The sequence below is a fragment of the Branchiostoma belcheri genome, unplaced genomic scaffold (assembly GCF_001625305.1).
Source record: "Branchiostoma belcheri isolate BF01 breed outbred unplaced genomic scaffold, Haploidv18h27 scaffold18, whole genome shotgun sequence".
NCBI lineage: Eukaryota > Metazoa > Chordata > Leptocardii > Amphioxiformes > Branchiostomatidae > Branchiostoma > Branchiostoma belcheri.
In genome coordinates, this window is record NW_017803268.1 from 738,522 (window position 1) to 760,741 (window position 22,220).

At 41.6% G+C, this 22,220-nt stretch overlaps 1 protein-coding gene across 1 annotated transcript; it reads right to left on the reverse strand.

Moving 5' to 3' along the window:
• Window positions 1–37: 37 nt before the first annotated feature.
• On the reverse strand, window positions 38–22,190 carry LOC109467287 (AT-rich interactive domain-containing protein 2-like). Its single transcript, XM_019765231.1, has 19 exons — window positions 21,506–22,190; window positions 21,285–21,378; window positions 20,631–20,728; window positions 13,552–13,694; window positions 12,878–13,096; window positions 12,427–12,494; window positions 12,083–12,238; window positions 11,660–11,736; window positions 10,977–11,155; window positions 10,257–10,466; window positions 9,521–9,667; window positions 8,729–8,969; window positions 7,934–8,138; window positions 7,421–7,554; window positions 4,605–7,388; window positions 4,298–4,433; window positions 3,646–3,825; window positions 3,073–3,164; window positions 38–2,607 (listed from the first exon to the last, which is right to left on the reverse strand). Exons 1-19 carry the CDS (start codon window positions 21,595–21,597, stop codon window positions 2,463–2,465), a joined length of 5,400 nt encoding a protein of 1,799 aa, XP_019620790.1. The 5' UTR covers window positions 21,598–22,190; the 3' UTR covers window positions 38–2,462.
• Between the last annotated feature and the right edge of the window lie 30 nt (window positions 22,191–22,220).

Sequence of the window (22,220 nt, forward strand, 5' to 3'; positions counted from 1 at the left end):
ATAAAGTAAAATAAAGAACACACCGACATCCATGTCATAAGCTTTGAAATTCTCTTTAATATCGGCTCACATCTGTCCAAGAAAACGCAGTTTTGTACAAACCTCAGAAATGGTCCTGCTGGTAATAAATAGTAAATTACCGATTTACAAAGAAGATCCGTTCTCAAAATAGTCCTATCTCTAGTCTACCAGAACTTTATACTATACACACATAATATATCTTCAGACAGGGGAATGTTGGTATTTCATTGAAACCATACAAGAACATCTAGAGCACAAAAACTGTTCATACATTATACAAACACAAAATCTTCCTTGATAAAGTAGTTTTAGGGAAGGTTATTATACCACTTGAAGATTAGAACAACAATGGCTTATGCATTAGTTTCACAAAAAATGGGTTACCAGAACCGGATACAAAAAGTTTGCTTAGTATCTACATGGCATTTTATATGTTTTTAAAGAAAATACTTGTTCCCCCCTCATTGCGTTATTACTATTCAGTGGTCGCACAAGTTCCACATACATGTATTTGTACAGTTCAATATGCCATTTTGTTTTTCCCTCTCTGTACATAGTTACAAAACTCCCCGAAATGTTGAAAGCTATTCTAACAAGGGAGCTAAAGAACAAACCCTAGTAAGACTGGATTGAACAATTTGAACAAAGAAGTACAAAGCTAGGACTACAAAATACCAACAGGTACAAAATGCACTACATCTACTGGGTGAGAGCCCCCAAACTTACCCTACAATTCTTTATGTACAGTATAAACTGGAACTGTTAACATTTTTACTCTCGTCAACATCTAGGAACAGTTCCCAGGCTTTTCTAAATATTTGATTCTTTGTAATTGATGTATACAACAGGGTTTGGGAGGGGGTATGATATAGAAAATTTGGGCATTTCATCTCTTTCCACAAGTTTTTAATTTTCGTATCAAGCTAATATGCAGAAATTCTTTCATGTAATTCATTCACAAAATGGACTTTGCTAAACAGAAAAAATGGGAACATTTAATAGTCTCACGTACAATCTGGCTATTAGCCTACAGTGAATTTGTGTACATAGATAGCTGCTTTTTGGAACACTGCAGTTGTATTTAGGCTTCTACGCATGTGGTAGAATGATATTAGACAGAACACGTTGTTGAAGAATTGAATTTTTGGCCTGGATTCTGCTTTGGCCAAATGTGATGGCTCTAGACTATATAGGCAAAACCCAAGTGATTGTCAAACTTTTAGAAGTATCTTCGTTGAACATTCTTTAACAACCCATCTCTTATTTTTAGGCTCCTTTGCACTCTCAGTGTCTCTTGTGGCAACATCACTTTCTTCGTTTTTTTGTCAGCTTTAAGTGTGTTTGGTGGATTATCAACTGAACCCCCCCCCCCTTTGAAAAAAGTTTATTAAATTGCAGGATTACAAGTGCCATGCACAGTATCTCTTTCCCATGTTTGCTATCTTTCAATCTCCATTTGCAAGCACACAGAGGGCAATAATATGCTCACCACTCACTTTCCCAGTGCCTCAGAGGCAAGCAATCTAAATACAATGTAGTGACTGTTTGAATAACACACTCCAGCACTAGCATGTTTATACACTAGCAATATGAACTGCCATCTTTCCTTTAATTTTTAGCAAGTGGTGTAATACTAACGGTAAGAACTGAGACTAGGTTGAAAGTGTTTGGAGGGGATTTTGTTATGCAAATGAGAAATCAACAACAAAACCCAGAATTCATGTGGAAATGAACACCAGGCAAGAACAGGCAAAGATGCTCCGCCCCAGAGGTGTGGCCAAAAATTGCTTCAACTGTGGCAAGAGAGGGTTTTTCCAAAATATTTCATGATGAAAGAAATGCAGTGCTTTGCTTTGTTATAGAGGTGTCTGGTCAAGATATATGACATAGAAGCATGCTCAAAGCTGTTCGTGCATTTTATGTCTACAAAAGAAGGTTACGTGTCTGAATGATGAAGATATCTACAACACTTGCAATCTTTTATACACGGAATACCCTGGTGACTAGGACTTTCTCTCTCTCAAAAAACAACAAAACAAAAACGTGTGGCTGGAATACTTACTAAATGACAAGATGTAGCTGCTTTCAAAAAGTTTGTTGAAATGAGCAGTTGGAATGATTTTTATGAACGGTTATTTTTATAACCATGTTTTGGACACTATCGCTATGCCATGTACATACAGATTATTGGGAGCATATTGCAGGACAAATTGTTAGACTTTGCAGGTAGTTTGGACCATTTGTTTGTCCAACTCGGACTGTTTAACAGCACAACAGGGTACGAAAAACAAAAATCCTACCCATATCAATCTGTTCAGGGAAAATTGCTTGGGGATATAACAGTGCTTGAAATGTATCAGAAGGCAATAAGATACTCTTCCAAAACTACAAAAAATAAACCACACACGGACCGCGCTACGCGAGCGGTACACGTACGCCTGCTATCGGACGTAAGGGGGATTGTCTCTCTGGGACTCCGGCTGCTCCGGTTGGAACACGAAGCCGAGGCACTTGGCGACAAAGTTGGCAGACTCCAGGTTGCTGAGTGCCAGGTACGACAGATGTTCTTCGTAACGCTGGATTTTCCTGTGATGTCAATAGAAACATTTAGTGCTCCTTTACTGTAGAATACATTTCTAATATTGTTGCATTTTTATCTCAAATGCTTAAACTAAAAAGTTAAAGTGATATTATGTAGGATTTTCACTATTTTAAACATCCTTGTTTTACACATTTTCTTGTACTATAAACCTACCTCGTTTCATAATGACATTGGGGAATAAAACATTGTTTTGCCACAAAAATGAGTTGGAATCTGATGAAAATAACCGAACGAAAACTGCTGTTTGTTTACATTCTTTGCAGGAGCCTCTTAAAAATACAGCGGCCTGGCCAATCTTATTGTCGCGCTGCGCTGAGTTGGCGGAAAAGCAAAATAGTGACACTGAAAGTTATTTGAGTTTGAGTTTTATTTAGATCCACAATTATTCTCATAAGTGGCTATTCTTCCTGTGGTTATACATATTTTTGAATAGTAGAAAAAATACGTACCTCCTTCCTTCTATAGAGTGCTTGGCTACATTCCTCAGGATCAGTGTAGCTGTCAATCGAACACTCTTCGTGATGGGACCTTCCTTCTCCTCCTAATTATTGAAAAATGAGTCTGAAATTACTGCATGAAAAGTGCATGTAAGCAATATACATGTAAAGCTATGGCCCAGCAGTGGGCAAAACTACTTGTCTTCATTTATTTTGATCAAAATTTTGTGCTAAATATTAATGATTATGACAGTTGTCATGAAATTCGCTGCCTGTCTCCATCTAGGAAGTGCTGAATATCTCTAGTTTCTGTAGGAAATGAGCCAAAAAAACTGAAACCTTTCTTTTTTTCCTTGTGTACTGCACCACATGTATAGTGACTTGTAACACTCATGTTATATTAACCACGTACCCCTCCCCATCTACCAAATCCTTCTGGGAGCTGGTCAACTCCTGTGACTTTCTAGTGCAGAAGAATTTTTGTACTTTTACAAGGCCTTGATTCAATATATTTAACTATAGCCTTCAATGGCCAACATATAGGTGGTATCAACCCTCTAATCCTTGCCCCCCTTCCCCACCTACCCAGTCCTTCTGTGGGGTCTGGTAGGGAGTCATTCTCCTGATGGCGAGGAAGGCAGCGTTGGGGGGACACTGGATCTCCCGGGGAGGCCCCTGGGGGGTGGGGGCGCGCGCACCTGACGTCTGCCGCTGCTGAAACACCTGCAGGGCCACCTGGAGCGCCTCTTTTGAACAATGTTTGTCCTGGAGAGGGGGAGAGTTGGTATGAGCTTTGTGTTATACATAAGTATTGGCACTTTGAAAATAATTGTTTTCAAGTCTTTGGCAACATATATGAGCTACTTTGTACCTGGCAACAAGAAGTTATGTTTCCACAAATCTTTATTTCTTTGCTGGTTCCTTGTAAATAAAATAATGGGAAAAAAATTGTAAATACCAGTAGGTTTTGTCGGTATGCAAAGGCTTTCCCAGTCAAACTTTGCCAACTATGTAGTAGGTCTACTAGCAGGAACACTGAGTTTAATAAAGCACATAAAGCTCTGTTGGGGTTGTACAAGTCCCCTTACGGATTGACGTACCTTTTTGCCAACTACAAATGTACCAAAATATGCTCTAAAAAGCAAGTTGGTTAATATGATTCTTGAGTTTTCTTGAAAGGGATTTTCCCCACTGGGAGACATTGGACAACAGTGACCACACAGATGACCGTACTGACCTGTAGATGACTGATGAGTGACCAGGGCTGACGTTTGATGGGTTCACAGCCCTCCCACAGACACTGCCCCTTGTTGGACGGCAACACGTGTGCTCGCACAGCGTGGACAAACACCTGGTTGGGTGTGTCAAACCAGCTGAAAGGAAGAAAACAAAGACCAGTGTAACATATGATCAATATGTAACATATGAAGTTTGTTCAAGGCATTAGGCATGTATATCAATTACATGTTACATGTACTTTTATGTGTTATAACAAAGGGACTCAAAGATAGAAACAATTTCAGTGGTAGAATTGTTGTGCTGACCTCTCACAGTTGTACCAAAGGCAGATGAAATTCCCACTTTTCCTCCTCTGTTCACCAGCAGCAGTGTTCTGAGTAGCACCTCCCTCTGCACTTCCCTGGGGGCTGCTAGGGGGCACAACTTGTGATGTGCCACCTGGAGTGGGAAGCCTCAGCGACTGGGACTGACTGGAAACCGCGCTCCCGGGAACAAACGCTGAGTTTTCCCCAGCTTTTACTACATTTCCCTGTAGCGAGGGAGAGTTACCTTGTATGCTTACGGTACTGTTTTGTGCGGCAGCCTCCATTTTCAGTCTCTGATCTGTCACGATCCTCATCCCAACTTTGTTCGCGACTCCTCGCGTAAGCACGTCGTTCTCGAGTGGCCGCTTTTGCGCCTTCTTGCTATGCAAGTCCTCTGGCGTTGACGCTGGGTTTGTAGGGGTTGGGCTGGTGTTTGGGACAACATTTTGTGCAACTCCCGAGGGTAAAGAATTTGGCAGTGAAGTCCTATTGTTTACTAAAGAGTTCTGAGCGTTGTGCGAAGGAGACAAGACGGAATTTGCAATCCCTACGGAATTCCCGTTGGCGTGGCATGTTTGTTTATCCTCAGAAGCCATTCCGTTGACGGACGGGCCGTGGTTTACGTTTCCGGACGCTTTTTCCACGGAAATTGAACCGTTCATCGTTTCTTCGACCCTAATCTCCCCGTTGGGTAACAACTCGTTTCTTTGCATGGAATTATGGTTGGGAATGTTTGTGGAGTTTGACTGTGCTGCAGCAAGAGCAGTCTTTTTGTCCTTCATAGCTACTTCCTTTCCCTCCGTTATTTGCATTTTCTCGTCCTCCTTTTCCGAATCGCTGACTCCATTCACAAGAGGAACGTCCAAGTCATTGGTGCCTGGCGCTACCTTGGTCGGCCCGTTCGAAAGCCCAGAATGCTTTTCTGCTGACAAGTCTACTGATTCCTGAGGTAGTTTTGTGCCTTCCCCTGATTGGTTCACAGCTTCTTTACCACTGGTCCCTGATTGGTCCACTGAGTTCACTGGCAATGGGTTACTGGTTTGTGATTGGTTGATGCTATCAGCTGGTGCAGTCCCTGATTGGTGGAAAGTGCTACTACTGGCAATCTTGTCCTCAAGAGTTTTTCTACTATGATTTTCGATTACCTCGATTCTTCTCTCGTCCTCGTGCATTCCCGTGTTTGGTCCGATCACGTCTTTTGCGACCTCGACTTGCGAGCAAATGACGCGGTCGGGATTGTTGGGAACTGCAACTTTCTGCGCTGGGTTTGCACCTCTGTCGAGAGTCTTACTTGGCTCAGGACTTGTTGGGAGTGGGGGCAGGGCGTTCTTGCCGCTTGGTTGAGGGCTTGCTTGCTGCGGGGGAATTTGTACATTAGCTACACTACTGAAGGAAGATTGGCCGGCGGTCGAAGGTGGAGGTTTGGGGAGAATTAATCTCTGGTTGGAATCATGACGCTCGGGTTTGGGTAACAACAGCTGCCTGACGATGCTACCACTCTTACTGATATCGTTTGCGGCCTGCGGCTGAAGTATTTGTCCAGGCGCCATGTTTACCTGGCCGACGATAAACGTGTTGCCGCTCAAGTTCGTACCCGACACCTGGATGGGCGCCGTCTGCCCCACCGGCAGCTGTTGAGGGACTTGCGTGAGGATGACCGTGCTCGGGATTCCCGCGTTCTTGGTCTGAAACACGATCCCCATGGGGAGGGGGGCCGCCGACACGTTCTGCGCCGGAACCGTGGGAGACTGCGTCACGTTCGACGAGCAAGGGACCTGGACGTTGCCTAGCAACGCCTGGTGGATGGCGGTTGGGTAAACCGCGGATGCTTGCTGGATGGGTTGGGTGAGGGGGACAGCAGGGTTTTGGCCAGCCATGTTGGGAGCAGCTTGGACAAACAGCACGTTTGGCTGCCCGGGGATGTTGGTCGCCAGTGCCAGGTTGGGCTGCGTGGTGACTTGGTTGGTGACAACAGGAAGCTGCGGAGATTGTGCAACAGACAGATTGGGGATCGCAGCAGTGACGGGAGGAATCGCGGTGGCCACGGTAGAAGGTGCCTGGTTAATTTGTGCAACAGAAGCAGGCACCGTTTGTGGCAGGATGGACACCTGGGGGTTGGAACCGGGCAAGGCTGCAACCGTTTGCACAGTGAGCTGCCCGTTTGGCTGTGAAACTGGCACCGCATTCTGCACCTGGACATTCGGCTGCCCAGACCCAGTCATGCTGACTGTAGCTCTTATAGAAGGTACCACTTGGGCATGTGGGGGTGGCAAGGCCTGGCCTGGAAGGGGTAGCCTTAGATTGGGTGAATTCACCTGCCTCACAACTGTAGTTGGAGCCGCTTGTGCCGCCATTGGTGTTCCATTGTGGGGAAGGACAACCTGTTCAGGGCCTTTCACGTTTGCCATATTTGGTGAGGGCCTTGCAGGCAGGGCTGGCTGCGTGTTCCCTACCAGCACTGCCTGATTTTTCTGCTGCTGTGTCGGTGAAGCAGGCTCCTTGCTCCCTGACACGAGACTACCCTTACGTTTCAGCAATGCCGCCAGAGGACCGTGCATGTTGGCGTCCCCTTGACCCTGGTGTGGAGCTGAACTCTGACCTGAACTTTGACCTGGAGGTTGACCCTGGGCCGCGATGAGCCTGGCCATCTCTTCCGGCGTCATTCCTAGTGAACCTCGTCTCCTCTGGAAGTCTGGGTTCACGGGAGGGGGAACGGTGTTGGGCTTAGCAGCCTGGGGTTGGGGCTGAGCAGAGGGAGAGGGGGCTTGGGGTGGGGTGGGCTGTCTGTAGGGAGGGGGAGGGGCTCTGGGCTCCTGGAAGGGGGAGGGGTTGGGGTGTGTGAGGGAGGGGTGGGGGTGTTGGGATACGGGGACTGGGAGGTAGGAGGGCGTTGGATGGTGAAGGAACGAGTGACTTGTGAGGAGTGTTGGCTGCTGGCAGGGGTCATTCCCTAGACAAGAAAAAACCAGAAACATGGTGAGTATGAAGTACAACTTTGATATTGAAAGCCTATGCTTTTAAAATAAGAGAGAATAACTAGTGAAAACACGCTTGTAACAAGCTTGTAACTGTTACAGTTAACTGCTGCAAAAAGAACACAGTTGAGGTGTGTCTTCATTTTTTGGTTTACCCCCCAAGTAGCCCACAATTGTAAACAAGCAACCATTTTTTGTCAGCAACATCAAATTTTTGTCTCGCATATTTTTATGCTATGGGATAGGATTGATTCAAAAATTAACTTTGGAAATTCAGTTTTGCCATCCAGAAATTACATTAGCTGTCTTTAACAACAAAATGAAGTCTAAGCAAAAATATACGAATTACAGTACCTGTGGCGGTGGGCTGGCCCCGACAGGAGGGTTGGACTTGGACCTGGACAGGATCTGGACTGTGGGACTGGCAGCCTGAGCCTTGGCCTGCAGCAGGCTGTAGTTGATGTGCAGAGGGACAGCCCTTTTCTTTATCCCACCAATGTGGTACACAACTTGTCCGTTGGTGTCCACTCTCTTGGACCCCGTGTTAGGAAACAATGTCCTAATGGCGAAAGGAAAAAGAGTTATGATTTATTAAGAGTCAAGTAGCAACTTTTGAATCCTAGAGTATCAGTAGAAAAATCTGGAATCTGCCAAGGCTTGACCCAAATCTGACCACATCACATTCCAATCGTCATTGGTCTAATTTCTCTCTCTAAAATTGCAGACTGAATTAGATAGATAGTACATGTACATGTACTTTTTGGTGAACATGTTTAAAGATTGTGTCTGCTCAATATAGTGACTAAGTGAAAAAATTATTTTTAAGGGAGAAAGAAGGTGTCTTGGAAAAAGATGTAATGACACTTACAATAGTTATATGACATTTAATTCAATTTAATTGCAGGAGTAAGTTTAAAGCTGTCTAGTGATAATGCCCCAACTGTGTTTCATGGCAAAGAGTTCCACTCAATGATAGTTCTTGAAAAATACAAGTTTTTGAACACCTCAGTTCTTGGTTAATAACTCTGATACTTGAAGGCACGACTCTTTCTTATCCTTTTCTGGGCTGGTATCAAAATAGTGTTATGAAGCAGTATATAATACACACTTAACAATACAGCAGACACTAGAATTAACACCAGTACTCACTTGACACATCTGTAAAAGTGTGTTGACGTTAGGATGCCGACTCGCGCCAGTTTACTACAGGACGACAGGTAGTCGGCGTACAGGTCTATCCTCGCGACCGAGCCCTCCGAGTCCACCTCGTACAGCGAGTTCAGCCACTGACACGTGAAGGTTTCGCTGTCAATCTCCCGCCGTTCGCCTTGGGACGGCGCGGCGGGGTGAGAGGACGATACCGTAGCTGAAACCATCTGCTGACGCTGACCTAGAGAAAAAAATAATTTTCATAAAAGTTTATCTGTGTTGGTACTTGGTAAAATGTACCAAGTGAAATGTTGGACTTCATTCCAACACAAGGATTACAAAGAGATCAAATTTTCAACGACCACTGTCGCCTTCATCAGGATAATTAATGACCAATAACATCAGATGTAATCTCGCAAAAAAAAAGAAAAAGTTTGAAAGTTCATAGAAGCTACTAAGTATTTTAATCCATGTCAAGCTTTGAGGAAAGTGCTCTTATAATAGGACAAATAGGCAAAGAAAGCTACAGAAATTATAGTTTTCATTGTTTACATACCATAAATGTTGTCTATGAGAGTATTGCATCTGCCTGTATCTTGCTGACAATTGACTAAAATGTTTGGTAGAAAAGATAACACTATTCTATACTATTCTAGCTTTTGCCCCACCTTTATTTCTGCATTGTCTTTTAGTCTTTTTACCTTCCACTATTGCAGTAATGCTGTGATTATTTTCTAAAGAACAGTAAGACATTCTCTATCTCATCATATTGCAAATGGCTACAGTTAGTACCTGTTTGTTGGGCCTGGTGATAGCTGTCCATCCTGTTAGGGTCCTGCGCAGCGTGCCGGTGTGGCCCGTGATCAATTATTCTGATGCCTGCTAAAGCGTCAGGACGCAATGTCTGCACATCCAGGGTCAGCATACCAACCAGGATCTCTGTAACAACAAACATGGGATGAGAAGTCAGTGCCACAGCATCATGCTTTGTGATTGGCAAAAAGTGGACCAATCATAAGCATTTTTAGCCATTTGGGCTATTCCATTTTGGACTGCCAGGCTATCTTTGATTTGAACAAAAACACCAAATTTCTGCAAAATGCAAAGGTTATAATTTTGATGGTCCCACTTTTTAAGGACAGAGAGTCATTTTTGGACTGCCTATCTTACTTTGTAAAGTTTGTTTTGAAGAGAAAGAACAAATGCAATACTTATGCAAATTACAAAAGTTACAGTTTAGATAATACCAACCAGGATCTCTGTAACAACAAACATGGGATGAGAACTTAGTTTCAGTGCCATGCTTTGTGATTGGCCAAAAGTGGACCAATCATAAGCACTAATCCAATTTGGGCTATTCCATTCAGCAAAAATTTGGAGGATGATCATGGTCATTTTGGGGCTACCTATCCCAATTTTTTTAAAAGAAAAATAACAAATGCTATACTTCTTACAAATTATAAATGTTAAAGTTTTGATAATGCCACTTAATATGATCAAGAGAGGTAAAATATGCAACACCACTCACCGACGCTGTGCTCAATGGACGCAATCTTACTGGCCGTGACCTTGCCGACGTTGGAAAGGTCGTACAGCACCTCCAGGCAGGCTAGTAGTACCTGCACGTCGTGTACCAGTAGTGTGCGGACCAGGTTCCTGTAGGTGTCCAGTTCTACACACTCCTCTAGCACCTCCTGGTTTTCTGGCACCTGGCACAGCTTACCCAGCACCTCCATACCTGTAAACAATCACCACGACGATATAAAAAAACAACCAATGTAAACAATAACAAATGTAAACAACAACCAATGTAAACAAGAATTTTAGGTTCATTGTGCCAGAGAAATTATTATTGGTTCCCATCCAAAAGAAAAGCAACAAGAAATGCATAGGCATTGAGATGAACTTCCTTTCTTTTTTGCATTTTACATGCGGTTTTGACTTTCTATTTCTCGTGCAAAAGGCGTGTAACACAGGGCTAAAAGTCCTGCAAAAGTCGTGTAAACCCTGTGCACTGAATAGCTGCAATCATGTGCTGCTAACCCTAGCCCTAACCCAACGGGATTACACAAACATCTACATGCACGAATGCAATTTAAATGAGAAGCGCAGGCTCTTGCCCAATTTGATCCAGAAATACAAGGCTTTTAATCGTAATTTGCAAGTGTGGGAACTTATTTGTGATCGCTAGTGTAGATGACTCAAATAGGGTCCCCACTATAAGAAAACAAAGTTGCAATTTGCAGACCTCTCATTGCAGAGAACTTGTCCCTGGAGTTGAGACATGCACAGATGGTGTGCATGAGGAGCTGTGTGGTCTCATTCTGTACCGGCTCCAGGATCATCTCCACTGCCACGTTACTCAGCGTGTCCAGACCCAGCTGCTTCAGAGACGCGTACTTACTGTGTGCACACAGCAACAGGAACCTGCAAGAGACATCATAGGTAAATAGATAGCCTTCATTGTACGTCCTTGGTACAAATATTGTTTTCAATGGTCTGGAATATTGCAGAGTGTCAAAATTTTGTTCTGCAATTCAGAAATACTTTTGCAAATACAAACTTATTATAAGATACATGTATACATGTATGTCCGGACCTAAACCCATGGCATATAAAAAAATGCATGCTGGCAAATATTTTACATGCAAAATTACTAGTATATTACACAGTAAGTAGTAAACACAATTATAGCTCTTAATATTAAGAGCTGAAACAATATTATACCAACACCCCTAGCCTGCTTTTTTTCAGTCTGAAAAATTGCAGGTTGCATGCTTAATTTTTCTTTTGCAATATTGAAAATGTCTCTGCAAAATTCAGACTACAGACGAGTATTTCTACCATTGTACATTCACGCCTTATCGGGCTAAAAATGGCATACAAACACAGAAGACTCACAAGAAATAGTACATTTTTGTTAAAACATACCTGAAACAGGTCTTGTGTGATGCGAGCACTGAGACATTGTCAGCCTCAAATGACAGGTTTCTTAGGATAACAGCCACCTGCAAAAAACAAAAACAAAATTCATATGATTACTTGTGCATACTATCTAACTTCTAAAGAATATCTTTATGGAAACTCACATATTCAATACATTGACAGGATTTCTGAGAAACAGAAATAGTCACCTCTGTTTTGTTTTAAGGTTTTAAGTCTTGATAGAAAAAAAACAATTGAAAATGCTTTTACATGCTAACTAGCAGCAATCATTGTTGTATATAGTCTACATAATTGTTAAAAGAATTTCTCTGGAACATTTTCACTTTTAGTTGGTTGCTGTTTTCTGTGTTTCCCATAATTATTTACTTTAATGACTTATTCTCTACTTAATAAAAATAACTCCCACACCTGTAGGACTCTCTGTCCCTCTATATCATTAATGCCCAGGTTCCTCCTGGTGTTAAACAGACTGTCCAAGTCCATGTGATCCTCATCTGTAGTCTTATCCAGGGGTGTTCTGATCAGATCCTTCATTTCTCCATCTTCCACTGTGTCCTTCCAAAACTGTAAAGAAAGAGTTAAACTTACAAAATCATCAAAGTATACCCAAATGATATTCATGTGCTAATCAATTCTTCTTATCTGCAACCAGAAATTAAATCATAGATTAGTCACTTTTTGCATTACTGGTAGAAATTACTGGTTAAAATTAATACAATTTTCAATGGATAAACAGGTGTTTGTCAACAAACCTTGACAAAGTCCCTCCCAGTTAGGGGCTTCCACCCCTCTTCATATACAGATTGGTAGCTCCCAGGACCTGCAAGGAGAAAAAGAAAGGTTTCAGTATGTGAACTCAAATGTGCTGCTATTTTCAGTGTAAAACAATGCAGTATGTGAACTCAAATATGCTGCTATACTCAGTGTAAAACAATGCAGTATGTGAACTCAAATGTGCTGCTATCTTCAGTGTCAAAGAAACCTATGAACGAAATTATACAGTACGTTAATTTTTGTTACAATTGTAAACCTCAAATGTGCTGCTACCTTCAGTGTAATAGAAGCTTCTAAATAAAATAATGCTGTATGTGAACTCAAATGTGCTGCTATCTTCAGTGTAACAGAAGCTTCTAAATAAAATAATGCTGTATATGAACTCAAATGTGCTGCTATCTTCGGTGTAGAAGAACAGGTGACTCTTACCGTCCTCGAACAAGCCGACTTGCGCCAGTAGCTGGTCTATGATTCGCGGCGCCTTGTTGAGGTGCATCACGTGTTTGCTCTCGTTGGACAGGAGCGTACAGACGTTGATCGCGAAGTCTACCTCGTTGGGCAGACCGCTCTGCAGTGACATCATCAGTTTGTCGTAGTCCGTAAGCGCGGGCTTGTCCAGCGATAACCCGCTGGTTTGACGGAGGGCATCTGGGGAGAAACACATAAACCAACATGTTTCAAGAGGTTTAGAAACATTAGATGAGAAAATTTATGGCAATTTTCTTCTAACTTTTTAATTGGCAACTTGTTTGTAATTTTTTCAGTATTTTCTCAAACATAATCGGCAAATCAGAAGATGTAAATTGCTTCTGCAATTTGCAAATTGCAGGATGTATCTGGGCATTTTGTGCATTGCTCCTTGTCTTAGTAGAACAACATTTGTCATCATGTGTATACACTGTCTACATGTATATCATGTATCTGTCCATTGTTGTTATATGTATTGTTTGACCGGGTCACCCTTACCTCTTCTCTCAAGTCAAGATATCAATTAAAAGCATTCGATTTGAGTATTTCATGACTGAAGGGAGGCTGAAACAAAGAAATCCCCTGGACTACGAAGTACAGACAGTATTTTGCGACTAAAAGAAAAGTACACGTACCTGGTATCTCGACCTGCCTGCTGACGCCGTGGTATCCCATCCCCATAGGAGTCCCTGGGCGTGGGGAGGCCGAGGGACTGCGGTCCAACAGGAAATCTTCCTCCTCCTCCCCCTGGTTCACTCTCTCATACGGCTCCAGGTACCTGTACAACATCAGGGGAAGGTTTAAACTTTTTTAAAGGCATCGTATGCAATTTCAGAGCAGCAAAACTGCAAATATTCTGAGCAAGGCGATCTTTGTGATATTGACACAAACTGCTTTACATTAGCACATTTGAGTCAGCATTTCGTACTTTGGGCATTAAAAACTGCAGAAACAAGCCCCAAAGATGAGTCCTTTATTTTCTGGGTGGTACCCTAAAAATCAGCCCAAAGCCCTTCCAGTAACTATTTTCTGTCAGAAATTTTGGGAATTTTTGCTCCATGAGGGTCAACATACACTGGGGTGGTATGGTTTCAACCGACTATGTAGATAAATCATTTATTAAATGACTAAGAATATTGACTTTGAAAAATCTGGTTTCCAAGCCCTGAAAACTGTACTAGATGCCTTTGACTCAAAGTTCGGGAGCAGGAAAAATCTGCAGTTCAATCTTTTCTCAGTGGGTGGCATTATTGTGCAGTCATGTAGCTGCATGGACTATGATGATGATGATTTACATGTCCCTTGGGAATACCTGTATTTTAACCCTTGTCGTGCTGGCATTTTTTACACGATATTTTCAAACAATTTGATGTCTTAATCAGGTCATAGACCCTTGACTTTTTTGCCCTGCGGTGGAGTAAATTACTTCTGCATTCGTTGTGGTGTGTTGCATGAGAAATACCCCCAAATCGTACATATACATGTACAGGGCGATATATAGATGGTACTGTATGCACATAACCCATATATTATTATTTATATCATACCCGGGCCGCGATAACGTTCGATAACGGGTTCCGGACCGGGCTGTACGTTACGGTACGGCCCGGTCCGGAACCCGTTATCGAACGCTTCCCTGGCTTCCATAAAACGATTCGAACGCGTTTCGCCCTAACCGCGCGTGCCCCTTTCGAAAATTCGAATACAGAATCCGGACGTTGGAATTGATGTTGTTGCATTTTAGGGTTCAGTGGCACCAACTTTTGGCTCATCTTGCATTGAAAGGCGTGTTTTCTTGGGTGGGTATGACATAAATAAAATACAACACGGTGTATTCCGCATCGCCCTCGGTCCCGGCCCTCCCGCGAGTCGGATCGCCCGACGGCCACAGGCCGGAGGGCGATCCGACCCGCGGTCGGGCCGATACCTCGGGCGATACGGAATACCCCGTGTTGTATTCTATATATATATATGGGCTCAACAGGACAAGGGTTAATATTTTTAGTACAAACATTACAAAAGAACTGTATCCAAAGAATTACAAACATTTGCTATGCAAATAAATGCAATCACTCCAAGTTCACAGTCAAATCTTTTCTGTCACACCAAGATAGCAAAACCTGTAAGCTATCACATAACAGGCATGTCGCAGTACTAAATGTACAGTCTCTGATTTACCGGAGCATAATTTTATGGCCTTCAGCTGATGTAAATCCTAAAGGCAGCTTATCGTGCTCAGTAAATTTCTCTGTCAGAGATGGCAAATCATGGCATACAGGTTTTTTTCTATCAAAATATTGTACATGATTTTAAAACATCAATTGTCTAATTGTATATGCCCATGTCCCAAAAGGGTTTGACTTGAATACAATATCTGATATTGATATCAATTCCTTTATTTGGTATGAATATTGTAGCAAAATTGACATTTACATGGTCAATAGCTCAAAAAGGGTTAGGTGAGACTTATTGACATACATATGTACTACAGAACTAGGGCTATTTTAGAGAACAATACTTACAATTTTGGTAACATACATGGAATTCTATTCTGTCTAAAATGCCTAATATTTGCCAGTAGATATCTTTTGCAAAACCAAAGGTATTGTCAACAAAAACCACAACAATTGTCACAGGTGCCATGCCTTGGCAATGAAAAGAAAATCACCTGACCTAATAAACACCATACTAAGCAAGTCGGCAGAACGTACTACACCTGTGCAAAACCATGATTTTTTTTATGGTTTTCGTTGGATGTTTAGTCAACGTTAACGTTGCATCAGAATTTTGCCTGTTGCAGACAATATCTTTTTTGACACATTATTTGGAAACTACAGACGGAATGTTAACCTTATACGCACAAATACGACCCTATGAGACGTTCTGCCGAAGTGCTATGCACGATATATTACAGTTTTCGCGCAGGTGCAGTACGTTTTGCCATCGTGCCATATTGTACATTGGACCAGTATACAAAAGGCCAAGTGTGAAAAATACATGTACGCAAAATAACCTCCAAATCACCAAGGTGACAGCCCAGATATGACTGACCAATCAGGTGCTATTAAAAGTGTCAAACACTCAAAATTCTTCCCCTTTGTCCTCAGATAATTAGGCTGTGAAAATGAATGAAAACGCAAAAAAACAAACATTCATAATTATAGCACTGTGGTACTGAGAATAGATCATTTCGCTGTATGTAAAACATGAAACTATATATTTATGTCCATGAAGGTTAGACATTCAGGTAAATTTGAGATGAAAATGTTACTCAAGCAACTGGATAGATTTTGAAAACTGTCACTGTCATACATTTCAAAAGATGCAACATGAAACATATGACAGTTTTCAAAATCTACCCAGTTGCTTAATAATTTTTTATGCAGCCTGTACATTAATAACAATGTTTGCTATATGCTGCCACAATGATGAATGAAATTAAAACAGATTCAGAAAAATATCACTTTTGACCCAAACTATGCTTTTCCTAATGGAAACATATAAATTATGATCCACACTTGGTGCTATGAACTGTTCTTGAGCACAGTATGAGGCAAACATCACAAGAAGTTTAACATTTGGCTTCTTGTCAAGTTGGTGACCGAACCAAGCATGTGACAATATCCCTTCCCAGTATGTGTTCTACCCTTTTGGCTATCATCAGAAATTTGCCCATAAATCTTTCAAATCCACCTGTGTTGGCTATTTCTATGACGATTCATGCTAAATTGATTAGCATTTTAGTTATTTTTACTAGTAAAAAAGACAAGTTTTGAGGATTTCACTAACCATCAAAATAAAGCATGTATGTCTGGTGGAATATACTAAAAGTATTTTGATTTTTCTACATTTATATCATACAAAAACTACACAAGAAGGATAACTTTACATAGCTGGAGTTTTGCAAAGACTATCATCAATTTTTCTTCAAAATTATTTGAGATTTTAATTATTATATCATATTTGATGGGACTGCTCTCAACAATATATAGAAATTTTCTGACTAGTATAAATCATGAAACTTTCGTAGTGATTTTATTTTTGCAAAATTTCAGCACTTTACATGTAATTTCATGTTTGTAACACATGTAGTAGTTCTGTAACTTACACTTAGTCATACATTTTTGTACATGTTCAAGGAAGACATATTTGCAGTGTCAAGAATTCATTGTAGTCAGGACACCGCTAAAACTGTGAAAACAAAACCACCGCGAAAGTCTCACAAATTTACGGTACACTGCAATGTCAATGACCAGTGGTATGTACTATGAACATCCTGGCAGATAGCCAAGCCACCTGCAAAGGGCATATCTGTTTAATAATTAGTTAGTGTCACTCAGAATGTTTTTGCTACTATTTCACTGATGCTTTGAAAGAGTCTAGAACAGATAGTGTGACATGGAAAAGGTGTCAAACTACAAGTGTATCGGTTGTAAAATGTCTTGGTCTGGGCTTGAACTTGAGGTATGGTTTCTGCATATCTGCTTTGGTGTGGGCAACTATTTTGAAAACTCAGAGACTAAACATTTTACCCTTTTCTAATTCTCAGAGAAAAAGCTCACGGAAATTTTTACATGCAAAGATACTTCTATTCATAGCCAATAGCTACACATTTTTAGGTCATATTTTGGTCAATATTTTCGCCAAACATCGACCGGTTGACAAAATTCTTTTTGTGACACGTTCCTTGTTGTACCAGGTTTTGGAAAACGAAAGTCTAAAACAGCTATATGTTGTGTAGCTTTTGCTATCAACTAAATATAACATGTCTGAATAAAAATGGGTACACCTGATTGTGAAGTAGCCGACACTTCTATTTAAGTAAAAGCCATTAAGAATAACATTGAAGTCTTTAAGATAATAATAAAACCTTAGAAAAGGCTTCAACAACAGATGTTCAACATAAGATCAAACAAAAACTTCAGAACCTCATGTGCCAAAACGTCTAGATCTAACACCGAAAGAAAACTGAAATTCCTCCCTCTATTCTTCATAAGTTGGTACGTTGAAAGGAAAGAGGACATATAGGGCTCTTAGGCCACACCAATTTAATTTCTTGGTTAACGGATTTTTCTAGAAAAATAATGGAGCGGGCGGGCGAAAAAAAAATAAAAATAAAAACAGGCCTAGGCATCGTATTATGGCCCAAAATGGTACGATAGGAGCCATGAAGTCAACACACCAGGCTGGTTCAAAATTTTAACAATGAATTTTGAACTTTTAATGATACCATTGCATTGAAAGATGGAATAACTGTAACAACTAGGATGAAAAGGTCTGTTTTCAACTGTTCAGGGCAAAATATGAGCATTTTGCAGTTGATTCTGGATTTTTATTTTTATTTGCAAATCAGAAAAAAATGAAGCGGCGAATCCGTTAACCAAGAAATTAAATTGGTGTGGCCTTACATAAAGATAATTAGACCTAGTGGAAGGATGCAAGTTAGAAGCATTTTTGAAGTGCATCTAAACTTGGAGTGACTTTTATACACATGTCATCACTTGATGTGTTATGCAAGGTTCTGCAAACTAATGGGCATGTAAGGATGTACAGTAGTCAAAAGCTACTGTAACAGTAATATGCCATGTCACAGCCGGCAAAAAGCGGGGAACTAGCTATAGGAGAACCGTGCCTCTCTCAATGGCACAACAGTGGGGTCTGCTGGGATTAGAACCCAGAACCCTTAAACCACAACTCTGACCTTGCCGCCTAATAGCTTTCTCAACAAAGGACACCAGGTTATCCTAACTACTCTTATTGAGATGTGTTCATTAACTAGCCTCCGTAGCAGGCTTAAAGAACTTGGGGTTTGGTGGTCTTCGGCTGTTTTCTGATTAGCCCAGTTCTAAAACGGGGGTATTTCAACCTGGCCGGCTATGTTGTCTATATGCAATCAGAAAATAACACATAAAAGCTCCCAAAGACCGTGAAGACCTCCAAAACCCCCAGTTTTTGGCATGCTATGGAGGCTATTTCTTTACCTGCATTTATGTTTAAGCCTAGGCTTCCCATTCTTAAGTCTAAGCATCATCTTACTAGAAAGACAAATGCAATCTGTAAACTGAAATGTGCCTTATGGGGGCTCGAACCTAAAAAATAGTCCTCTGGTACTGTGCATCTTACCCCAACACTAACAGAGGGGTGTTGCATAGTATCTTCTGAAGAACAAGAACTATAAACGAAGGTACAACGTATAAAATGCCATCTGCACTCTGGTAGATACTAGTGATAGTGATACATTGTAAAATACTAAAAAGCTGGACAAAACCTCACCTGCATTCTTTAAAAACTACATCCTAACCCACATTTTCAGTTCATATCAACAATATACAATCCAAGTACAATTATTGTAATAATTTGGTTACCAGGAGAAATGTCTTTTTACTTTTGATGTAAAGCATCATATGCACAAAGTGGCAGCTGCAAACAACTACTGCAAGAATCCTACATTTCTAACTCCACATCATCTAAATATATCAAAAAGCAGCAACAAACCTAGCATTTGTATATACTAGTAGTTAGGGTCAAGTTAAAATAAGTAACGTTGCAGCGATTCTTGAGCTGAATCCAAACATAATATCCAAGAAGTGAAGAACTAATCATTGCAACAGCTGCCGTGAGAATGAAAATAGATGCTATCCACTTAGGCCAAGTCTACTCAGACATCAAGGGAAGACACTTGATTCTAACTGAAGATTTGCGACGTCTGATTATTACTGCAGCTTTGGATATGCGACCAATATACTAGTACATAGCCTCCATAGCAGGCTTATAAGTTATAGAACTGGGGGTTTGGTGGTTTTCAGCTGTTTTCTGATAAACCCAGTTCAACCAGGCCAGCTATGTTGTCTATATGCAATCAGAAAACAGCACATAAAAGATCCCAAGGACCCTGAAGACCCCTAAACCCCCAGTTTTTGGAGGCTACAATATACACAGAACCAGGGCTCAAAATTCATTTTGGGGAAAAGGTGCACCTAACCTAAAAATTTAGGTGCACAACAAAGTTAAGAAGACTGTTAATAATGTTAAAGCAAAAAAATAAAAAAATTAAAATGAAATTACAAACCTTACTGCCTCCCTCAAAATTTAAAAATGTACCTCAACAAACAAAGGTTATTTTCTGCCACTTATTATAATACAATAGTACAAATTATAATAAATAGAGCACTTCAAGATAAGAATTGTTGCAGTAACTCACAATTACAAGTACTACAACTGTAGTGTTATGCCTCAAATTTCCTGCATTTAATTCTAAATCGAATGCAAAAATATGACCAATATGTAACATATCATATTTACATGACCTGAATATGAATGTATATGGCCATACAATATAATAATCACTTCAGTCATGTACAAATGTATAAATTATAAACCCAACTTGCAGGTGGATCGTGACATTTAAATCAAGTCCCATGGTTATTGAATATACCCCCGCTGCTTTTTGAGTAGAAAGAATAATATGATATCTATATAACAATGACTTAATACTCTTCCTTATTATGCACCTTAATATTTGTTGCATAAATCATAAATTCTACATTAGGGCAGTTAATCTTGCCATATATGGAGGTGTCGTAAAATGCACGACTTTCCCTCCAAAATCCTGCTTCATTGTTGCACGTCCCTGTCTTAAGTACACAGAGTTAAGACATCAGTACACCTGTGGTAGCTGTAGGTACATGTGCATACACCTGTGTAGCATCCTTACCTGAGATACAGCTGTTTCAGGGCGTAAGGTGCATGGGTGCAACCTCTGGGGAAGTGGAAATGTTCTGTCAACTCTCCCCATCTCTCCTTCTCAGATACCTGAAGGAGGGAAGGAAAGAGAGGGAAAAAGGAGGGGGGTTAGAGAGGTAGAGGTCAGGCTGTGTGTGTGTGCCCACGTTTGGCGCAAAATTCAAGTGGCTTTATTTTGAGTGACAAGACACCACGATTGCTACACAATAGCACAGCCGGCCATGCCGTCCGAAACACCCCCATAAAAGCCCCATTTCTACCGGTTTTATGGCCGAGATTCCGGTTGATTTTAGCTCCTGGTGACTGGGAAGACCGTACGGATTCGTGTGTACAAAGATCTTTTTTTGTTTACAAGCGTGGGAGGCATTGTTACGAGCGCAAGGTGCAAGGCGCTTTGTCTCTGAACCTTCCCTCCCACCAAAAATTAATTTTCCCTCCACAACATACACAGCGTACACCCCGCAGAAAACCACCCAATAATCCGCCTTCCAGGGCAAAAATCGACCACCAAGCGGCCCTGCCGGTGGTTCACGGCCGGCAGGTGAACTTGACCCGCAGGAAAAAGTTGTCAGGTGGGCGAAAAATCGTCGAGGAAACATGTAAGTCTCGGTGTTTGGGTACTGACCTTCTGAAACCCTCCCAAAGAGGTGACTTTGTTGTAAAGATGGTGCAGGTCGAGCTCTCTCCCGCCAACGTAGGGAAACCGAGAAATCTGGTGCCTGGAGAACAAAAGAAACAGGCAATCAAAAGTTGGAGAAGTGTCCGTGAACTTCAGGGAGCATCCGGCGACGGGACAAAAAGCGATAATTTTGTGGTAAGGAAGCAGGAACCTCGCACACAACTCACCCTTTGGCAGCGTGAAAATCCTTCAGATCCTTGAGAAACGCCTGCTTCTGCCTGCGTTCCCTGCCCGGGTCTTTCCCGGGCGAACGGTCCATCTTTCCGGCGGTTTTTTCCCGACTTGAGGCCGCTAGGTCATCCACTACGAGTTCCTGGGTTGGTTAGCTCGAGTTTCCACCCCTCCCGCGGCTCATTCATCCACCCCAGTGCACGGGGGAAACAAAAATCCTCCTCGATTCCCGGTCAAGCCAAAACACTGGATCCCTACGACTCCTCCGAATTATAACCCCGCTTTCCGAGGCCCAGAAAATTCACATTTCAGGCAAAAATCGTCCATCGACGGGACATTTCGGGTACGTCGGGATGTCGACTTTGGTCGAACGGTGCGACTTTCTAGATGCGGATAATTTGAGGAGAATCAATAGCGGTGAACGGACGGGACGACTCAGATGAAAATCGCAACAAAAAATAATGAACATGCCGAAAATTGCATTGGTCTCTAGAGGGGTACCCAATAGTACGGGTATTCAGTACCCCCTCTAATGCAGGATTCTAATGTCATTTCAAAGGTTATTTTGACCATGGCATTGAGTTTAGTGCTACTTTAGGGCATCAAAAGAACAAAGGAAATAAATTTATGCAGGTCAGAATACTAATTACTGACATCAAATTTGCTAAAATCGTTAAAAATCGATGTTTCACGTCATCTCGCGAGAGTTGA

Coding starts and splice junctions, on each gene's coding strand:
- LOC109467287 (XM_019765231.1), bottom strand. CDS start 21,597: ATGGACCGTTCGCCCGGGAAAGACCCGGGCAGGGAACGCAGGCAGAAG. Junction 9,668..10,256: donor GTCCATTGAGCACAGCGTCG/GTGAGTGGTGTT, acceptor TTGTTGTTACAG/AGATCCTGGTTGGTATGCTG. Junction 3,165..3,645: donor AGACCCCACAGAAGGACTGG/GTAGGTGGGGAA, acceptor TTCAATAATTAG/GAGGAGAAGGAAGGTCCCAT.